Below are 18419 nucleotides of genomic sequence, written 5' to 3' on the forward strand. Positions count from 1 at the left end.
ATCCCTTATTTTTTCCCTCTTCTTTTTTCTATATGAATAGCGGGGTTAACAAAAGCAGACTTTAAAATGGGATGGCAGTAGTTATATCTGTGAAGTCAGCTTTACAATAAAACACTAGTTCCCAATTCTGAAATAAAGGTAAAATAAGGGTCTTATACAAAAACATGATTACAGTTCTGATAATGATAATCCATGTATGTAATTCGGGTTAAGCATTTTGAATCTTACCATTGATGCACTTATAATGTACTTGGGCAGCAGCAGCTGCAGCAATGTTACAGGCAACTGGAGACACCGTTTCGTTACACGTCTGTTCTCCATTGCAGTTTACGGCCAAGCCATGAATGGAGGTCTGGAGGACCTCTCTACACGATCCGTTATTTTGCAATCGACATGGGTTTGTGGCTCCGTACCCATACGACTCCTTTTCTACATGTATCCTTTCATTGACAGAACACTGAAGTTCTACTGTTATGTCACCCGTTTGTGCACATGTCCTTCTAGATCTCATTGTCACTGCAGACAGAAGCAAACAAGTCAAACAAGACAATCAAGCCACGTACCAGTCATTACAGTGATACAGTGGCGTCTTTACAAATTTTGTTGAAACTGAAAACGATGTGATAATTACGATTTACGACTCTCTACAGATTGTGTGCAGATTTACCTACTAATGTTTACATTCTATTTCACCATTCCAGTGCTCGTGGTATTCACCAAAAGCATAACATGTATCACTGTATCACATCACATCAAACTATCACGTCCACGCACGTAAATTTTATATAAAAGTAAGTGCACCCACCACACCCAGTCTGTCATGTAAGAGATTAATTACACACACATACACACACACACACACACACAACACTTCACATAATTTTACAGCATAATTCTTAAATGTTAAAATGTACAAAATTGCTGATCCGCCCCTAACACGTGTACAAAAATGATGACACCTCCACCCCCATTCCCGACAACAAAATGGGTGAACCCCCCTTAAAATCATCTTACTCACTCTCTCTCTCTCTCTCTCTCTCTCTCTCTCTCTCTCTCTCTCTCTCTCTCTCTCTCTCTCTCGCTCTCTCTCTCTCGCTCTCTCTCTCACACACACACCTAGCCATAGCCGACGTCCCTTAAAAGGATTGCATGCTCAAAATGAGGAACGACGGATTATCGCTCATTGTGTAGTGTCGCGAAATTTTCGAATTAATCCTACTTCTACTTTGACATTTTGATAGGTCACACGTGATTCAAGCTATATTACATTATGAGGAATGAGGAAGGTATTACGTATGAGTACAATCGAATTCCGAACTTTATGGTATCAAAATGGTGTTATTCACAATACAATCGCCAGTTTATATAACGTAACAGCAAGTTAAAGGTTAATGCTGTTATTCCATGAATAATTACGTTTATGACGGTTAAAGAGGTATATGGTTAAGTTAATTTCAAATGAGAACATATTATAATACTCACTTGGCATACGTACGTCTTATAAGTTAAATCAAATCTTTCACTTATATATCTATCATGAGATGAAACAATTAAATTAATATGAAATCTATACCAAGGTTTGTCTAACTGATCATGCTTTAATAGGCAGAAAATTGCATTTGAGACACTTTAGTTAGGTTTGAACATCCTAAATATCCATATACATTTAACTCGCCCTTAGGGGGCTACCAAAGTAATTTCCAATTGTCGATACAAAATGATGTCATGATGTCGCGCACGCCCTATATTCATTCTATTTAATCACTATTACGTTCTGGTAATTTATTGTGTGTGTATTTTAAAGGTGAGTGTGTTCGTGCGTGCGTGCATGTGTGTGTGAGCGCATTCACTAGTTAGGATGCACCTTGTTTTATTAAGTACATTGTTGTATATTAACTTTAACGACAAAGGTGTCGAATTTGTGGTAAACTTTATATTTTTAACGAACTGTTTTCCATATCCTTTAACTATCTCGGTCCGTATTTTGCAATAAAACCAAATATTAGTTCATGCGTATACTTACCATTTGAAGACAAAATCAAATTCACAATACATAGGAATACGACTCCCCTAAACACAAGGACAAACTGCATAGTTGGTACTCTAGGTCCGAGAAGCTTCAGAATGACTGTTGCATGGTACTTTCAAACATTTCCACATATACCTGAAAAACGTCATGCGATGGTAGTGACACCGTCTTTCTTCCTGGTGTCAGTTTGTGTCCATTCTTCTTGTAATGAAAGTCCGAATATAATGCCCCAGATATATTACACAGGTAACACACATTGTCTGATTCGAGAAGGTACACTGTGTTTCAGGGGAAATCAGTATGTTAGAGTAAACACATGTCGAACACTAACACAACACCAATCCACCCTTCACTGAAAAATATCTGTACAATGAAGGTTATGAGAATACGACAGTAAAATATGACATACATAAATACCATACATTAAATATTAACGTGAAAATACACTGCAATTTAACCTCTCTCACACGTGGTGCCCAGGTGAATGAATGCATTGCTATGATGCAGCCAAGTCTATCTCACAGGTCGTGAGAAGGGGAAGTAGAAAAAAACGTGTCGTGAGAAGGGGAAGTAGAAAAAAACATTGTCCTGAACTGTAAAGCTATCAGCTATTCCCAACGACATTGTGTGAAATCTTGATGGTTATTAATTGATCACACTGGCTAAAGGACAATAGTTAACGTGGTGAAAGGGTAGCTTGAATTACTTGATGTTCCACACCAAGGGCTTTGTAAGGGTGGGACGTAGTTCGCCCCGCTGCTCATGTGAACGTGTTTTCAATATGCCCAGCCTCACTGGTGACACTGAACTAGAAGGGCCTGATATCTATATCCGTGGAAAGAATGGGAGAGAGGACAATCGCTTACAAGCACAGCCTACATGGTTGCTATTAAATATTTGTATATGCTAATGTTACAACAAAGTTAATGATGATGGAAAATATGCATTATTATCATACAGATCCACGAGCGATTATGTATCCATCGTGGTGATTTAAAGGGCATGGTCACCCAGCCATCTAAGGCCCCACAATTCACCGTGCACGGGTGAATGAATACCTTACATGGTTGACATATTGGACTCGTACAAACCACATTACCCTCTCATCTCGACAGTAACTGTTTATTGCGTTTGACAGGGACCTATGCTCCTGACATCAGGGTACCCGTGAAGATCCGGGTTAGAATTGGTATTCAGCAATCCATGCTTGTCGTAAGAGGCGACTAACAGGATCGGGTGATCACTCTCCCCCGACCTGGTTGGCACGTATCATCGTTTCCCAATTGCGTAGATCTATGCTCGTGATGCAAAGTCCAGACTGGATCATTTACAGACCGCCGTCATGCAGGTGGAAAACTGCTGAGTTCGGTGTTAAACAAACAACAAACAAACCCGACATCAGGGTATCATAAAATAAGAACGAATGCTCGTAAATGTGGTAACGGTTCACAGTTTTATTATTAGCAGATAACAGTAACTCGAAAGGCAATTTAACACATCAAAATCCGTGTGAACACTGACAAGGATCGCTTTCAGCATAGATATCTTGTGGTGTTGGAAAACGTTTTTCGCGTTTGCTATAGATGATGGTGAACTTCTAAGCCGGACATTCCTCTAACAGTTAGCTGACGCACTGTCAGCGATCGTCAAAAAGCGGTCGTCTCGCTTGATTTGTATCGATGAGTGCTGTGGTCGTTGCTTTGATAATGAGTCGTTAGTTTGTTAGTCCCTGTTCGTCGGTTTTACATAATCTTAAACGTGTAAGAGAAGATGTTCTTCCTTGGTAAGCTGAGTAGCCTGTAGCAGACATACCCTATAGGTGTACTCTATAGATGGATTATTTAAACAGAATAACTGGTCTACGGATATTCGCAACTGCTGTCGTTAACTATCTGCAACATCTACTGGTATGGGAACAGGAAATATTGCTTATATTCTTTCTGACAAGCCGGTATATGATGAAGGTTAATGCTAATAATACGCTTCTTTTCAGGTTCCATCTTAATGTAGAAGTATATCATGACATTGTATATATTGCATAGTACATCTTCTGATCTGAGGCAAAATGTATATACTAACAGAATGTGCCATTCAGTAAGTTTTTTTTAAAAAACACAATCAAAGCACACAACTTATGTAGAACTTTGGACAGTGGAATAAGTTACTACGATCAACATAATACGACCGTTTTTCGTGTTTTGAACACTTCTTACAACGTCGAGGAAATTATAACATTGCAGTTATATATTTCAGTATAATCTTTATTCCAAATGATAACTATCAATATGCGTAAATATGTGTATAAGATTTTAACTCGTTCTAACAAGAAGTCTATTCCACACAATGGCCAAGTATATTCGCAATACATATCTTCGTTTGCCTTTCAACTTTTTAAACTGGGGGTGTTTTTCTCTCCCTGTTCATGATACTACACTTGCAGATTGGCTACGTTTAAGGCATCTAAAAACAAATATTGTCTTTATTTAATGTTGATCTATACACGTGATAAAATATGGTCCTCCTCAACCAGCGTCAGCAAATCTATTTTCCTCGATTAACAGCAGATGACGAAACATTCTTTCAAAGGCAAATGGCATAATTTGTTTTGAGGAAAAACCTTCAGAGTTTCTGGGTCAGGCTAAGGTAACTTCTATCATCGTCAAAATACTCACATTCCTTAACAGTTCTGTTGTAACATAACGTGCAACTTCTACCAGTGTCACTGTAGCTATCTTCCTCACTACTTTGCTGTATTCTGTCGTAGGTCATGCAGAGTCAGATTCGAATAAGTGTTGGTATCATTTGTAACACGAGTTATGTCGTTTGGGATTTCATATCGACCGGACGTTTGTAGCTCTTTTTCCGGGGATGTTTCATAATGAAAGGGCTTGCGACTTATTTTTTTTGTTTTTTTCTGTGCTGCGCTTTGCTGCACAAATAAATGGATTAAAATTATTGAAATATTGACCCCAGTTAGCCAATAATGAAACGCCATTATCACTATTAGAATGTTTATATCTGGCGTCTTGCCTTGAATGTTTGGTTATACTGATGTAGCGGCCATAAAATTTCCGAGTCCCGTGCTGGCATTCGAACTACGGACCTTCTGGTCCAAAGTCCAACAGGAAATATGTCCGTTTGTAATCATGAATATCAAAAAGGTTTTGTAAAAGACAGATATATAGGGGAAATGTCCAGACTAGTTTAGGATATTATGGACCATACTGAAACTTTCCAAACTCGAAAATGGAGTGATTCCCGCCATTTCAAACCCTTTTTGGATAGAAGTCTTTAAAGATTGGTCTAATATTGTTAGAAGATACAAAGGACATGTAAAAACTGATTGTGACTCAATGTATTTAGATGATAACATAAAACTTGGAAATAAGACTATTTCTTACAGAAGCTGGGGAAAACAAGGTATAATATTCGAGAACGATTTATTGAATGAAAACGGTAGATTATATTCGAAGGAAGAATTTTGTGCCTTATACACCCTTGACACAGACTTTCTTAAATATGAGGGCGTTAAACGAGCAGTTTTATGTTATGCAAATTCTACAAAATCAACTATGTGGATAGCTCTAAATGTACCTTTTGCAACGAATATGAAGAAAAAAATTATCATGTCTTCTGGGAGTGTGACGAGGTGGAAAGCATATGGCGTGAAATGAAAATATAGCTCAGAACTGTAGACGGAGAATTGAGTTTTACAAATTCCCAGGTAATGTTTGGGATTAAAGAAAAGCATAACTATGCACTAAATGCGATAATTATTTTAGTCAAGAATAGCATATACAACTATGGTAAGAAAGGTTTCATTCCAAATGTTTCATACATCAAGGGACAAATCATAAAATATTATAATACCACAAAATATGCATACATTTACCTTGACCAGGAACCCTACTTCCTAAAACTATGGTCCAGTTTACACATGCTATTTAGAACCGTTGAGTAGGTAAATTATTTTGATGTTCAGATCTTGAACTGTAGACTTTTGCATATGTCAACCTGTATGTATACCGGAAAAAGCGGGGGCGGGGAATATGTTCTAATACACGGTGAGCGATACACAGCACAACACCAACCAAAACTGTTTTCTGATTTTATAAGGATCGGCTGTATACATTGTGTACAGCTTCTTGGTTTTATGGGGTTTTTTATAACCTTTTGAATTGGTGATGTTTTGTATTATTTCATTAGAACGAGATTAGATTAAATCAGTGATAACGTGAATATGTCTTACCTACACGTTCAGCCATATTTATCAATGTCCATTTAAAGGGTTTTATTGAGATCTAACATGACGAAAACCATTGTTTAATTTAGCATTAATTTCAATGGTTAAGTGATTCTTATGATTGAGCTTGAAACGTCTTGAATGGACATGAATCTTAACGTATGGCTTTATAAGGCATAGTTTGATGCTAATCCAAGCTGGGTTGCTGCTTTCATCTTATAGGTTTGTTTGAGAACGTTTTAAATCATTGTACTGCAATACGTAAATGACTGTCGTGTTTTCCTTCTCCTGACCTGTCAAGTCAGACCTGTTTATATGGGGCCTGTCTGTTGCCACAAACTACAACCCATTTCAGATCTGAATAGCTTTTTACCTGTCCCCGATAACGACTCCGGCAATCTACACAATGCAGCTCAAATACATATTAGTCATTCTCAGCGTTTATACCTGTAACAGGAGCGCGCATTAGGCAATTCATATGCTAGCTGTATTGTACTGTTGGGATGATTAATTCTCATGAAGGAAGTAAAGAATCCTCTCGTTCAGAATATTGTGTTACTGCGTATCTAACTTAGGTTACAAATCATTAGTTTATATGGCTGTTCAGCGGATCCAATACTTTAGCACCAAGCATGAATTCTATGTTTGGTATGGTATTATTAGGAAAATATTTCTATATTATCAAATAATCATTTTCAGGCATTTTTCATCGACCTTCATTTTCCTCGTTTTCGTGAAAGAAGTCAGTAAGCCGATTAAAATTTCATATTTCCTTATCTGCAAGCTTGACTGTTAGAGTGGCCACTGTTGGAACAGTAAGTAAGAACTGCACATGAGGCAATAATTAAATGTGCGGTTGCTATACGTTGTGTGAAGAATAGATACAGTGTACAAAGGCGAGTACTTTGGCGTAAGAAAGTCAATAGCAATGTGTTTACATGTGTAATAAGCAGTTTGTTTGGTGTTAAATGTAACTGGTTAGAACGTACAGAATATAAGCTGTGTAAACTCTATATACTCTGATATACATCCTAATACAAATGTGTACATACGAACGTTTGAATTTTGCCTATCTAAATATAATATATAACAAATTTATGGATAACAACTTCTTTATTTTCGTGAGTGCGACGTTTCGATACAGATTCTTGTACCGTTGTCAAGCAAGAGTGATACATGAAGTGTAGGAGCTGCATATATATACTGTATATAACAATGAAACAACATAATAGACAAAGGAAACAAGATAATTGCCATGATTGGCTAAGCAGTAAGCTGATGAAGCCAGTAAGTACATAAAGGATAGTGAATGGAAGCCAGAGATGTAGTTACAATGAGATGTTTATACAATGGATGCTATGTTTATACAATAGACTGGGCTTGGTGGAGGAGTGGATCATAAGCAGATGGAATGAAGTATCCTTGGTCACGGTTGATGGTAGGCTTGTGGCGTTTGATGTGAATGGCTTCTGTGAGCTTGCGTTTAGTGAAGTCCGTTTGGTTGTTGGCGAGAATGGTGATGTCGGACCACTCTATTTGATGATTGGGGTTGGCTTTGATGTGGTCAGAGATAGCTGATTTGGTCAACAGTCAACAGAACCATCGAAGCAACGCTTTCACCTCCTGCCAAAAGATCTAAACCAGAATCAGCCCCCATCAAGATATCCATTCCCTACATTGGTAAACCATCACACCAAATCAGCCGACTCCTGAAACAACAGGCAGGAATAGACACTACCTTCTCAGCGTCCTCCAGCCTCAACAGCCTCCTCCATGCTAACGGAAGAAAACAACCCACCGTCAACAACAACAACCCGAAATGTGTTATTTACAAAATAGACTGTGATTGTGGACAATGCTACATAGGTGAAACATCCCGACCCATCAACACCCGAGTCAAAGAACATCGCACCTCTGTTGCTAATTCCGACACCAAATCAGCTATCTCTGACCACATCAAAGCCAACCCCAATCATCAAATAGAGTGGTCCGACATCACCATTCTCGCACTCACGAAAATAAAGAAGTTGTTATCCATAAATTTGTTATATATTGTACGTCTCAACTTCTAAAATGCCACTCAAACAAGTTATCTAAATATAATTTTACAAAATTTTAATTCATGGCGATAATAAGGTTTATTTCCATCCATGTGCACACGCGAATACATTTAACACAATCAGCTCAGTGATTTAAACCCGCAGTGTTAAAGGATAAAAAAGAAATAGGTAACTGAATGAGTGAAGAAATACAACACAAACATACGCATTAATGTCGGTGTCCCACCATATGTGGCAGCAGCATTAGCAACGTGATAGTGTACATACATATTCCAGGAATACATATTCCATTGATACAGGCAGACACAGAACAGGTAAAACATCAACATCGAGCATTCATCTTTCGTTCGTTAACATCGTGTATTCTCGTGACACATCCTGTTAAATGTATTACCAGTCACAATGGCCAAAATCAACATACAAAAATATCATTATAACCAAATAGCTCTAGGCAGTCAGAATGACATTCGTTGAAATGAGGTAACGGGCATTTGGTCTAAACATATTTATTCGTGAAATAAATGGATTGGCAATCAAGGTACAAGCTTATATTAATGCCGCTCAAATACAATTTACAAAGGTATATATATCAACTAAATCAAAATAAATGGGCATTTGTGTACCATCATGACAAAAAGTTTGGTTTATTTTTTTTATTAAATTAAAGCTGATGTTTGAAACAATCTTGAACTTTGTTAGGTTATAATTGAACCAAGAGAAACGCATTGACCTTTCATTCAGTGATATTCAATAAGAGTGATAATGTGATGCGTATTCTGCAAAAGAAGTTGGGTCGGATTAAAGCATTAAAACATGATCATACATATGTATGTCAATTGATAATTGCGTGAAGACGTCAAATATGCTCGGCATTATACTATCAACTATGATCAAATGAATTTGTCTTTATGTTCATTCTCTGGAAAGTAGATTTAGACGGCGTCTTTTCATTTCATTTGTGTCTTCTGGTGGACAAGTCCATTAATGCACCCACCGATGACATGACGTAAATCCACGATAGCTTATTTTGGTGTAAGTTTCAGATTTACGTACTCATCTTCTTACACTATCCAAAATGAAATGCCATTATTATGATCATCACTTGATGTTGAATATTCGCGAACATACTCGGGACACATCAACTCCTGTTTCAAAAGCTAAATGAAATTGTGGTAGAGACCATTGGACACCATGACTCTATCCTCGTCATCGTGAACGTTGCTGGAAGAAATGTCCTATTCTTCCTGCAGAGAATCCTTCCCTGTCATACGCTTTATCATAGAGTCCATTGTCAACCATTCCCTCGCTAGTTTCCAGTCCTCCATCATACAAATCACCAACACAATTGTCGCTGCCAACGGGGTCGTCAAGGAGGACCCCTTTCGTAGACATCGTTTTCTACCATATCACAATCATTTTTCCCAGCCAGTTTACTTTTGTTAACAGAAGTGTCGGATTCGTCCTGCAGAGATTCCTTCTCTCTGTCATACTCGAATTTATCATAGAGTCCATTGTCAACCATTCCCACGTTTGTTTCCAGTCCTACACCATACAAATCACCAACAGGATTGTCGTTGTCAGCCATGCTGCCAAAGGGTTCATCAAGATGAAGAGGCCCTCCGTCGTAGACGTCTTTTTCTATCATTTCATAACCATCTTTCCAAGACTGTTTACTGTTGTTAGGAGAAGTGTTGGATTCTACCTGCACAGTTTCTTTCTCTCTGTTAAAGTCGAATTCATCATAGAGCCCATTGTCAACCATTCCCTCGCTAGTTTCCAGTCCTTCATCATACGAATCACCAACAGCATTGTCGTTGTCAGCCATGCTGCCAAAGGGTTCATCAAGATGAGGAGGCCCTCCGTCATAGACATCATTTTCTATCATTTCACGCTTATCTTCCCAAGACTGTTTACTGTTGTTAGCAGAAGCGTCGGATTCGACCTGCACAGATTCTTTCTCTCTGTCAAAGTCGAATTTATCATAGAGCCCATTGTCAACCATTCCCTCGCTAGTTTCCAGTCCTTCATCACACGAATCACCAACAGGGTTGTCGTTGTCAGCCATGCTGCCAAAGGGTTCATCAAGATGAGGAGGCCCTCCGTCATAGACATCATTTTCTATCATTTCACGCTTATCTTCCCAAGACTGTTTACTGTTGTTAGCAGAAGCGTCGGATTCGACCTGCACAGATTCTTTCTCTCTGTCAGAGTCGAATTTATCATAGAGCCCATTGTCAACCATTCCCTCGCTAGTTTCCAGTCCATCACCAACATGATTGCCTTTTGCAGCACAAGGAGGCCCTCTGTCGTAGAGGTCGTTTTCTTTCATTTCACGATTATTTTTCCAAGCCTGTTCACTATTATTATGAGAAGTGTCAGAATCGTCCTGAACAGATTCTTTCTCTCTTTCAAAGTCGAATTTATCATAGGCTACATTGTCAACCATTGCCTCTCGAAGATTATCAAAACCTCCGTCATATAAATCATTTTCAGTCATACCACATATTCCTTGATGACCGTTGTCAGCCCTGCTGCCATTAACCATAAATGTACTGTTGTCGTACATATCTACTGTAGAACCCAAAGGCAACGCCTTAGCGTACTGATCCTGCTCATTTTTTCCAGAAGTCTCAGTTCGGTGTCCAAGTTCTGAATTTAAGGATTGTCCAACTCTTGCTCCAAATTCTGGATCGAGCACAAAATTCTGGTGAAAGGTTTCATTTTGTTCCAAGCCATTGTGATGCTTTTCCGTATTCATGGGACTGAGTTCTAAAGGCCTTTCAAAATGACCTTTACCGGGAGTTTCAAGAGGATGGCTCTTCTTCACATGTTTCCTTGAATAAAATAAAACAATTAACTGACATTAACTTGTGATACAGCCGACCCTTATTATCCCGAATTCGGTTATCACTGCTGTATAGATATTTGGACCCGATTCTCTAGTCAAGACCAGCTCATTATATAAACACTTTTTTTATTTCCTATGTTGCGATTAAATCGTGTTTGTTTATAATTATGAACAGATTACATTATCTCACTTATTGGTCATGACGCGTTATCTCGAGTGTCCGGATACCTGAAATTCCAACATGATTCCGATTGGTCGAGATAACGGGATTTGACAGTATTAAAGTCTAAGATGAATATATTTTCAGAAAATTTAAAAAGTGTATAGTTGAAGATAGTTTATGCAATACAATTGTCAATATTTATTGAAAACATAAATTCTAATAAACACTCATCATGTTACAATATAAAAAAGAAAAATCTGAATATTACCTGCAAAGGACAACTGAAATCACGACAATCAAGATTGTGACAACACAGCCAGAGACAGCGGAAGCAACCCATATTATCAGTCCTGTTAAAATAAGATCATCATGATAGATTGTCAGTGAGTTGAAGAGTAAGATTCGATGACTGGAAAGGTCTGAACAACTTGTATTACTTCATGAACAGTAATGACCTCTTACATTACTGTTCATGACATGTTTGTTTTCTGTTAAGTGAAGATTAAGTTAAATTAGACAAAAGATATGTCGGTGCAATGCTGAGGTACCTACCCGGTTCAGGGCTGGACGTGGTTGTGAAAGATGCTTCGCCATTCTTTGTAGTCATATTTGTAGAGAATACTGATGAGAAATAAAACTGACAATTAGATACATCGCACAATGTAATTTGGTTTTAAAGTAGTAAATAAATAGATTTCGTGTGTTTATTTTCTCATTCATTTGGGACATTTAGGTGAACATATGTTTGCATATGTTTCTGACGGGTGCCACCGGTGAGAGGGTGTACGTTCAGCTTCTTGTATCATACGTTTTAACTGTTTGATGGTGATTCTTAATCAGTCAATATCGACTCATACACGCGGTACTTACTAGATTTCTCTTTCATATTCGACAGCATGAATGACATAGATTAATCCAGGGTAGTGATTTGTATATCTATATATATGTGTGTATCCCTTATATCAATGATTTGACTGTTTGTATCGGTTGTAAGTCCTATCGGTGTAAGTAATGTCTTACATCAAATGATGTGTCTTGGTTCCTCCTTTCGCAAAATAAATAGAAGTCTTAACGCTATTCTGTCTCTAACACATATCCCATCCCACCCCTTCCAGAATATCAATTGGTCTGTCCCTAAAATGTGCATTACACAGCACACTACTTGAGTGGTTAAGATTGTTGATTTTACGAGGAAATATTGCATGCACGGTCCATTGACTGTGATCTCTAAATGAATTGTTCCTGATCATTCCTCATGCGGTTTTATCTTGTTGATATTTTGTGTATCTTTTCACCTGTATAAGACTTTGGAGTGGTCACTGCCGTGGTTGACTTTGGAGTAGTCAGCGCCGTGGTTGTGTTTGTTGTTGGATCACGTGTCACTGTTTCTGACATTGTTGATTGATCTGTTGGGAGAAAGAGGCTGCTGAATTGTGTCTTGTCAGGATTTGAAGCATTACTTTTCCTTTGAGACGAAATGTACTGTTGAATGACAATTCCTTGGAATATGTTTCGGACAGGTTTACAATAAACATATAAACATATAAACATATATGTTGACATATACTGACAAGTTTTTAGATAGAAGACATAAACATGAACGCTTACTTTTATGAGATTCTATTTTTTCGAAACTTGCGTTTATATGCGATTTGGGAAAACAAAAATGACTTTACATTTCAGGTTTTAAATGCTCTTCTTCTTTGTATAATTCACCAGGATGCACATAATTATTAGAATATGACCTTCACAACTGGTCAGTAAATCATTTTCATACCGTTGTATCACTGTACCAAAATTTGAACTTGCTACCCCATGTATTTATAATTGTTTGTTATGGTAGGAATATATTGTAAATGCTACTAAGTCTTCGTTTCATAGCAACCGTTGGTTATACCATCTCTTTGAGTAGTTATCTGCATTCGTTCCTACTAGTTTTTCAGTCCTATGTTTGTTTTTTCGTTCGTTTTTATAAGAAATTGTGCGCAATGAATACCTGCACATGACTCTCGTCTGGTCGCAAGTAGTGTGAACCAACAAAGAACACAGAAATGTTTTACAATTAATAATTGTAGTATAACAGTATCTAGGTTTACAAATCAACACAAACCACTGCAATGTAATTGCAATGCCAGAAGAGAATGTATAAACAAGGGCAGTATAGAATCTAATAGCAGTGGTAATGGCAGCAGAGTCAGTGGTTACAATATTCACCTCGCAGCAACAGTGAACAAGTCTGCAAAATATGCCTTTGCAGGATACAAAGGTGACACTATCACACTTTATGTAGTTTGTGATCAGAGAGGTTTATGTTTTCCCACTTACATGGTCTCAAAACCTTACATGTGGCCGTCATTTAGCTTTTGGCCTGTCTTGTGAGTATTTCTGTCAGAAAACGACTGAATGTATTGCAACCAAACCTTATTTGATAGGGACATGGAGGAGAAAATGTTTGTTACAACAGTTCTGCTGTTCTGGTGGTATGTACTAAAGTATGTACTACTCATGTAGTTCTCAAGGAATATAGACATAGGATCGACTTTAAATTACTGATATACCACATAGCGACTGTGTGTATTTACATGCGATATAAGAATATAGTGTGCACACACCGTGAAGAAATGCGTGTAAATACGTATGGTTACATGTGTCTGTTGATACCATCATCGTTTGATTTGGAAGGCCACTGTGTTGCTTTACTCACAGTCGAGTTAGTAGTATGTCCATGCGTAGATGTAGCGGTCGTAAAAGACGCTGCAACTTGAGATTTTTTATGTAGTTCCAAGGAAGATAGATATGTATATGCTTGCTTTGTTTGTTTTTATTTATGTATCATCTTTAATTTTCGCGGACCTTTTTCAAATGTATTAAAGAACTGCAAGAAAAGATGTAGACATATAAGTAAACCTAATTCAAAAGCCTTAATAATGTTGTTGCTATGCAGTGAAAACATACCGAAATAGCGTTCGATCACAATTGTTTAATGTATCGTGCACATCAATAATGTTCATACTCATACAAGAGAAACTCACTGCTAATACACGTATGGCGGTAAATATCTCATGTGAGCGGCTGAAAACGTTTAACGTATAATTAAGGTCATACAACGTCAGTATACACTCACCAATAGATGTAGACTGTTTAAATGCCGCTGTTTCAGTTGTTGGTGTGTCCGAAGTACTTGGAATGGTTGTACTCTGTGACGGCTGCTGTGTTGACGTAGTCGTGGTTGATGTATTCAATTTTTCTCCGCTGATAGTTATGTTCATTTGACCTGAATCTATGAACAAGTTATTTCTGCAGGATTCTCGAGGTCCAAGTTATATGTTTATCTTTAAGACAATTCTAGCGTGATATAGGGCTATACGTCATGTCATTTACGTACTGAAGAATCGGTTACAATAACAATTACAGTGATTACAGTAAACTAGTTAGAAAGGCATCAGTTCGTATTTCTGGTTAATGTATTAGTTAGATAAACAGTTATCACAGTAATGACAGTTATCATATGGGATACTCCAAAAGATAGTTTGATTAATACACACCGGCAACGCGTATCCATAGATTTGATCCATCCTGATCATGGTTATCGTAGACTATAACTATTTCGGCAGCTGTTCCAGGTAATACCCTGTTGTGCTGGTTCACGTTCACGTTTGTCCCGAGTTGTCTCCCGTCACCGGAGATGTTAAGCATCCCTGACTTCATCCGCTGTTCCACCAACGTTACTTGTAAAGTCTGCCCTGTGATCCTAACAACACAGCTGCTGGTCACACCGACACTGTCAGGGAAGCCGGGAGAATGGAGGTACACCGACCCGCTTACTGTTGTTGTGACTGGACTACACATGTTCATACTACCTGAAACACAATGACACAGGACAAGTAAGATAAGGTTTATGTTGGGATTTGAGACATATGTCATGAGTCACATTGAGCGAATTGCTCACACATGCTAGATTTTGCTTTGGCTTCATGTTGATCAAGGTTGATATGACTGACTGACTGAGTTTGGTTTTACGTCGCTTTTAGCAATATTCCAGCTACATCACGGCGGGGGGAACACCAGAATACATGTACCCATGTGGGGATTCGAACCCGGATCTTCGGCGTGACGAGCCAACGCTTTAACAACTAGGCTACCCCACCGCCCCAGGTTGATATGAAGTTAACTAGCAGCTCCAAGAACCAACGCTCATTAATTACTGTCAATGTTACTGATTTGTATTGTTACCAGGATAAGGATGTTCTGTCCTACTGGCAACACTAAGGTCAAAATCTAGATTACAGTAGGCATGAAATTCAACGATAGTCGAAGTAAAAACATTTTTTTTTTTTAAAATTAGCATACGAATTAGTAGTTGGCAGCATCCTGCGTTTGGTGTTTACAATATATATTGCTGATGGTTTGTCAAGTTTGTTGCACTCAGCAATACTCAATATTCCAGCTATATTGCGGCAGTCTTAAAATAATCTGAACCAGACAAGACAGTGATAAACAGCATGAACAGCGATCTACGCAATTGGGATACGATGACATATGTCAGTCAGATCAGCAAGCCTGACCACTCGATCCCATTAGTCGGTTCCTTCGACAACGTAACACGTGATATAATTGGGATTACACGTTCACAGTAAAGTACAGATTCTAGTACTTGTGTTTGGTTGAGTCGCATTCCAGATTCGAACACACGCTCTCAGAGTCAAGCACTTAATCGGTTGTAGTTTAGAGCACGGAATTTGTGTACCCCTCTCACAAGTGTAAATTGGCACGGCTCCATCGGCCGACAGCTGGGAATACACAATGCCATTTAGAAAGAGGTCAAATGGTACACATGAATCTATACTTTATTGACAAAGTGCAATCCCAATATAACATGTCTTACTTTTGATGACTTTGTAAATGGTATTGTCTATTCGTTATTACGACAAGCATTGGTTGCTTATAGAGCAGTGTTTTTCGGTGTTGAAACACGTCTACCGGAGGAATAGCTAGATGTATCTTTGGAAAGTTCAGGATCTCTTGTCATTTTGGGTTGTTTCCATGGTAACCATACAATTTTAGAAAGACCGCTTTTGCTATATATAAATGGCGAAGTCATCACAATTTTAACTATATTTAGTCAATGCTCTGAGTGTTTCTGATACAACAAGCATTGCGTCTCCAATACATGTAACACGTCAAGGGCACAGGTCAAGGTCACAACAGTCGAATTGTGGCTGTTTTTGTTCAGAAGTCAATATAATTGTAATGTTGCATTTTTCGTAACTGATGCGTGCATTATACGTCCAGGACCATGCATTTCGTATCGTAAGAAACGATAGAATGAACTTTCTGAAAAAGGTAAAATAATTATAGAAAGCATGGCCTGTAATGCGTCTCCATGGTTACTATAATTTATGTATTTTTTGTTGCATTTACCTTCACCGAATCTGCATCCACAAGAAGTAGGAGGTGGAAAATCTAGTTGCCTAACACGGCTGTGACACCATACAAAAGTCGATATTCATAACTGGTCAATAATATTCAAGCCTGATAGCGTCCTGTAATTATCAGTATATTGTGAGCTGAGCTTACAATAACATGGGTGCTGAGAATGAGGTTAGATGACATGCACGTCGAGATCAAATGTGTGAGAATGACAAACACCTAACGTGACAATGAAAACCTTGATAGAAAACGCAGTATACCATGGTCCGCAATATGGTAAAGAGCTAGTGATCATAAGTTACGGAAACAGTAACACAATGCATAAAAGACTACTGGGTTTAAATATTGACTCATACGTGTAGGTAAAATGAATCATACACTGACATTATCCATATCATTCCTTGTTCATGTTGTCAGTTTGATATACATGTAGTACTAAGTGTAGGATATAACATGACCCGCGGGCAGTATTGAAAAGTAAGCCCATTTCCCAAGGGAAGAGGGCTTACTTTTCAATAATGCCCACTTGCATGTTATATCCAACTTATAAACCGACCGAAGATATACTTTAGATATAATTTCAATATTTGGTATTTACTGTTGAAATCAACTGGGATGAGACTGGCAGCCGACGCCTCGCAATGCACGTGCTAGCCGTGCCCTGCACGTGCGCTGCCCGCACTACCCGTCTTGGGAGGAACACACGGTTCATACCGACAAACAATCTCATTCTTTACAGCGATCCTTCGTAGCCTTGTGGATAAAACCGCCAAGCTAGTAAGCGAAGGGTTACGTGTTCGAAACCGGGTGTCAGCACTACATGTCGGAAATTGTCAATGACGCCATATTTTAAGATCGAATTCAGTGATGGCAAGACAAAGCCGTATCAATCTTCAAAACAAGTATTAATTCAAAGTCAAGGGCTATTCCTCAGAAAATCACGGGGCAGAGGAACGTTATTAAGATAATTGCCCGAAGAAGCGAGATTGTATCAGATTTTAGGGATATTACGAGAAAAAGTATCCCCTAAGAACAATAGAGTAACGTCACTGTCGGTTTATAAGTATGGGTTTAATCACGAGGACCTGGTGTCTAATCGCTGAAATGGTTAGCGCGACCTAGAGTCCGTCGGTCGTGCGAGATCCACGTTATACATGTTCCTTGAGTCTTTCACACGAGCACCTTTTTTGCTTTGGCTTCTCGACTTATGAAATGCATGTGCATATGTGCATGTTCCAAGACAACGAAATAATCCACCTGGGACCAGCTCGAGCATATATATGCTTCACCGAGACAAGTACTAGCATCGCCTTCATTGACAGGGTTTGTTTCTATATTTTCGTGTAGCACATGCGCATAATCCAGACAATAACATGACACGTACCAAATCAACCAAATATTTCACAGTTCTTAAATGGGGAAATTATTAGTAAATAAATATTTCTGGTTACTTTCATAAAGATTTGTTACTGTCTTACTAACAGTCAACGACCAAAGTTGCCTTTGATACAGAAGTTCTTTACTTCAGCACTGAGCAGCACCGGTAATACTGCAGTTGCTATCCGACTGTGCATCCAGCGTCTGCAAATTCGTTTATGACGTTCATGGTAAATATTTACAATAATATGTCTATAATGGACTCAGTG

General features: G+C 38.4%; 1 protein-coding gene and 1 long non-coding RNA gene across 9 annotated transcripts in view; one reads left to right on the forward strand and one right to left on the reverse strand.

Moving 5' to 3' along the window:
- LOC124265002 (mucin-22-like) overlaps positions 1 to 18419 on the reverse strand; it is a 148126-nt gene that overhangs the window by 5437 nt on the left and 124270 nt on the right. For 4 of the 8 annotated variants that reach the window (XM_046699791.1, XM_046699790.1, XM_046699786.1 and 1 more), the window contains 4 exons: positions 12639 to 12749; positions 11896 to 11964; positions 11612 to 11693; positions 8823 to 11166 (listed from right to left, as the gene is read on the reverse strand). In XM_046699791.1, the coding sequence (XP_046555747.1) occupies positions 9699 to 11166; positions 11612 to 11693; positions 11896 to 11964; positions 12639 to 12749 (1730 nt within the window). In that variant the 3' untranslated portion in view covers positions 8823 to 9698. Of the gene's footprint in view, positions 1 to 228; positions 517 to 8822; positions 11167 to 11611; positions 11694 to 11895; positions 11965 to 12638; positions 12750 to 14467; positions 14624 to 14888; positions 15204 to 18419 lie in introns of those variants that run through there. The other 4 variants (XM_046699788.1, XM_046699789.1, XM_046699792.1 and 1 more) reach the window with 3 other exon arrangements.
- Positions 2488 to 18235, forward strand: LOC124265013. The gene is made up of 3 exons (XR_006895318.1): positions 2488 to 2501; positions 6171 to 6177; positions 18041 to 18235. It is a non-coding gene; the product is annotated as an uncharacterized LOC124265013 (long non-coding RNA).

Source organism: Haliotis rubra, unplaced genomic scaffold (assembly GCF_003918875.1).
Source record: "Haliotis rubra isolate DU_JTF1 unplaced genomic scaffold, ASM391887v1 Scf956, whole genome shotgun sequence".
In the NCBI taxonomy this organism is placed as follows: domain Eukaryota; kingdom Metazoa; phylum Mollusca; class Gastropoda; order Lepetellida; family Haliotidae; genus Haliotis; species Haliotis rubra.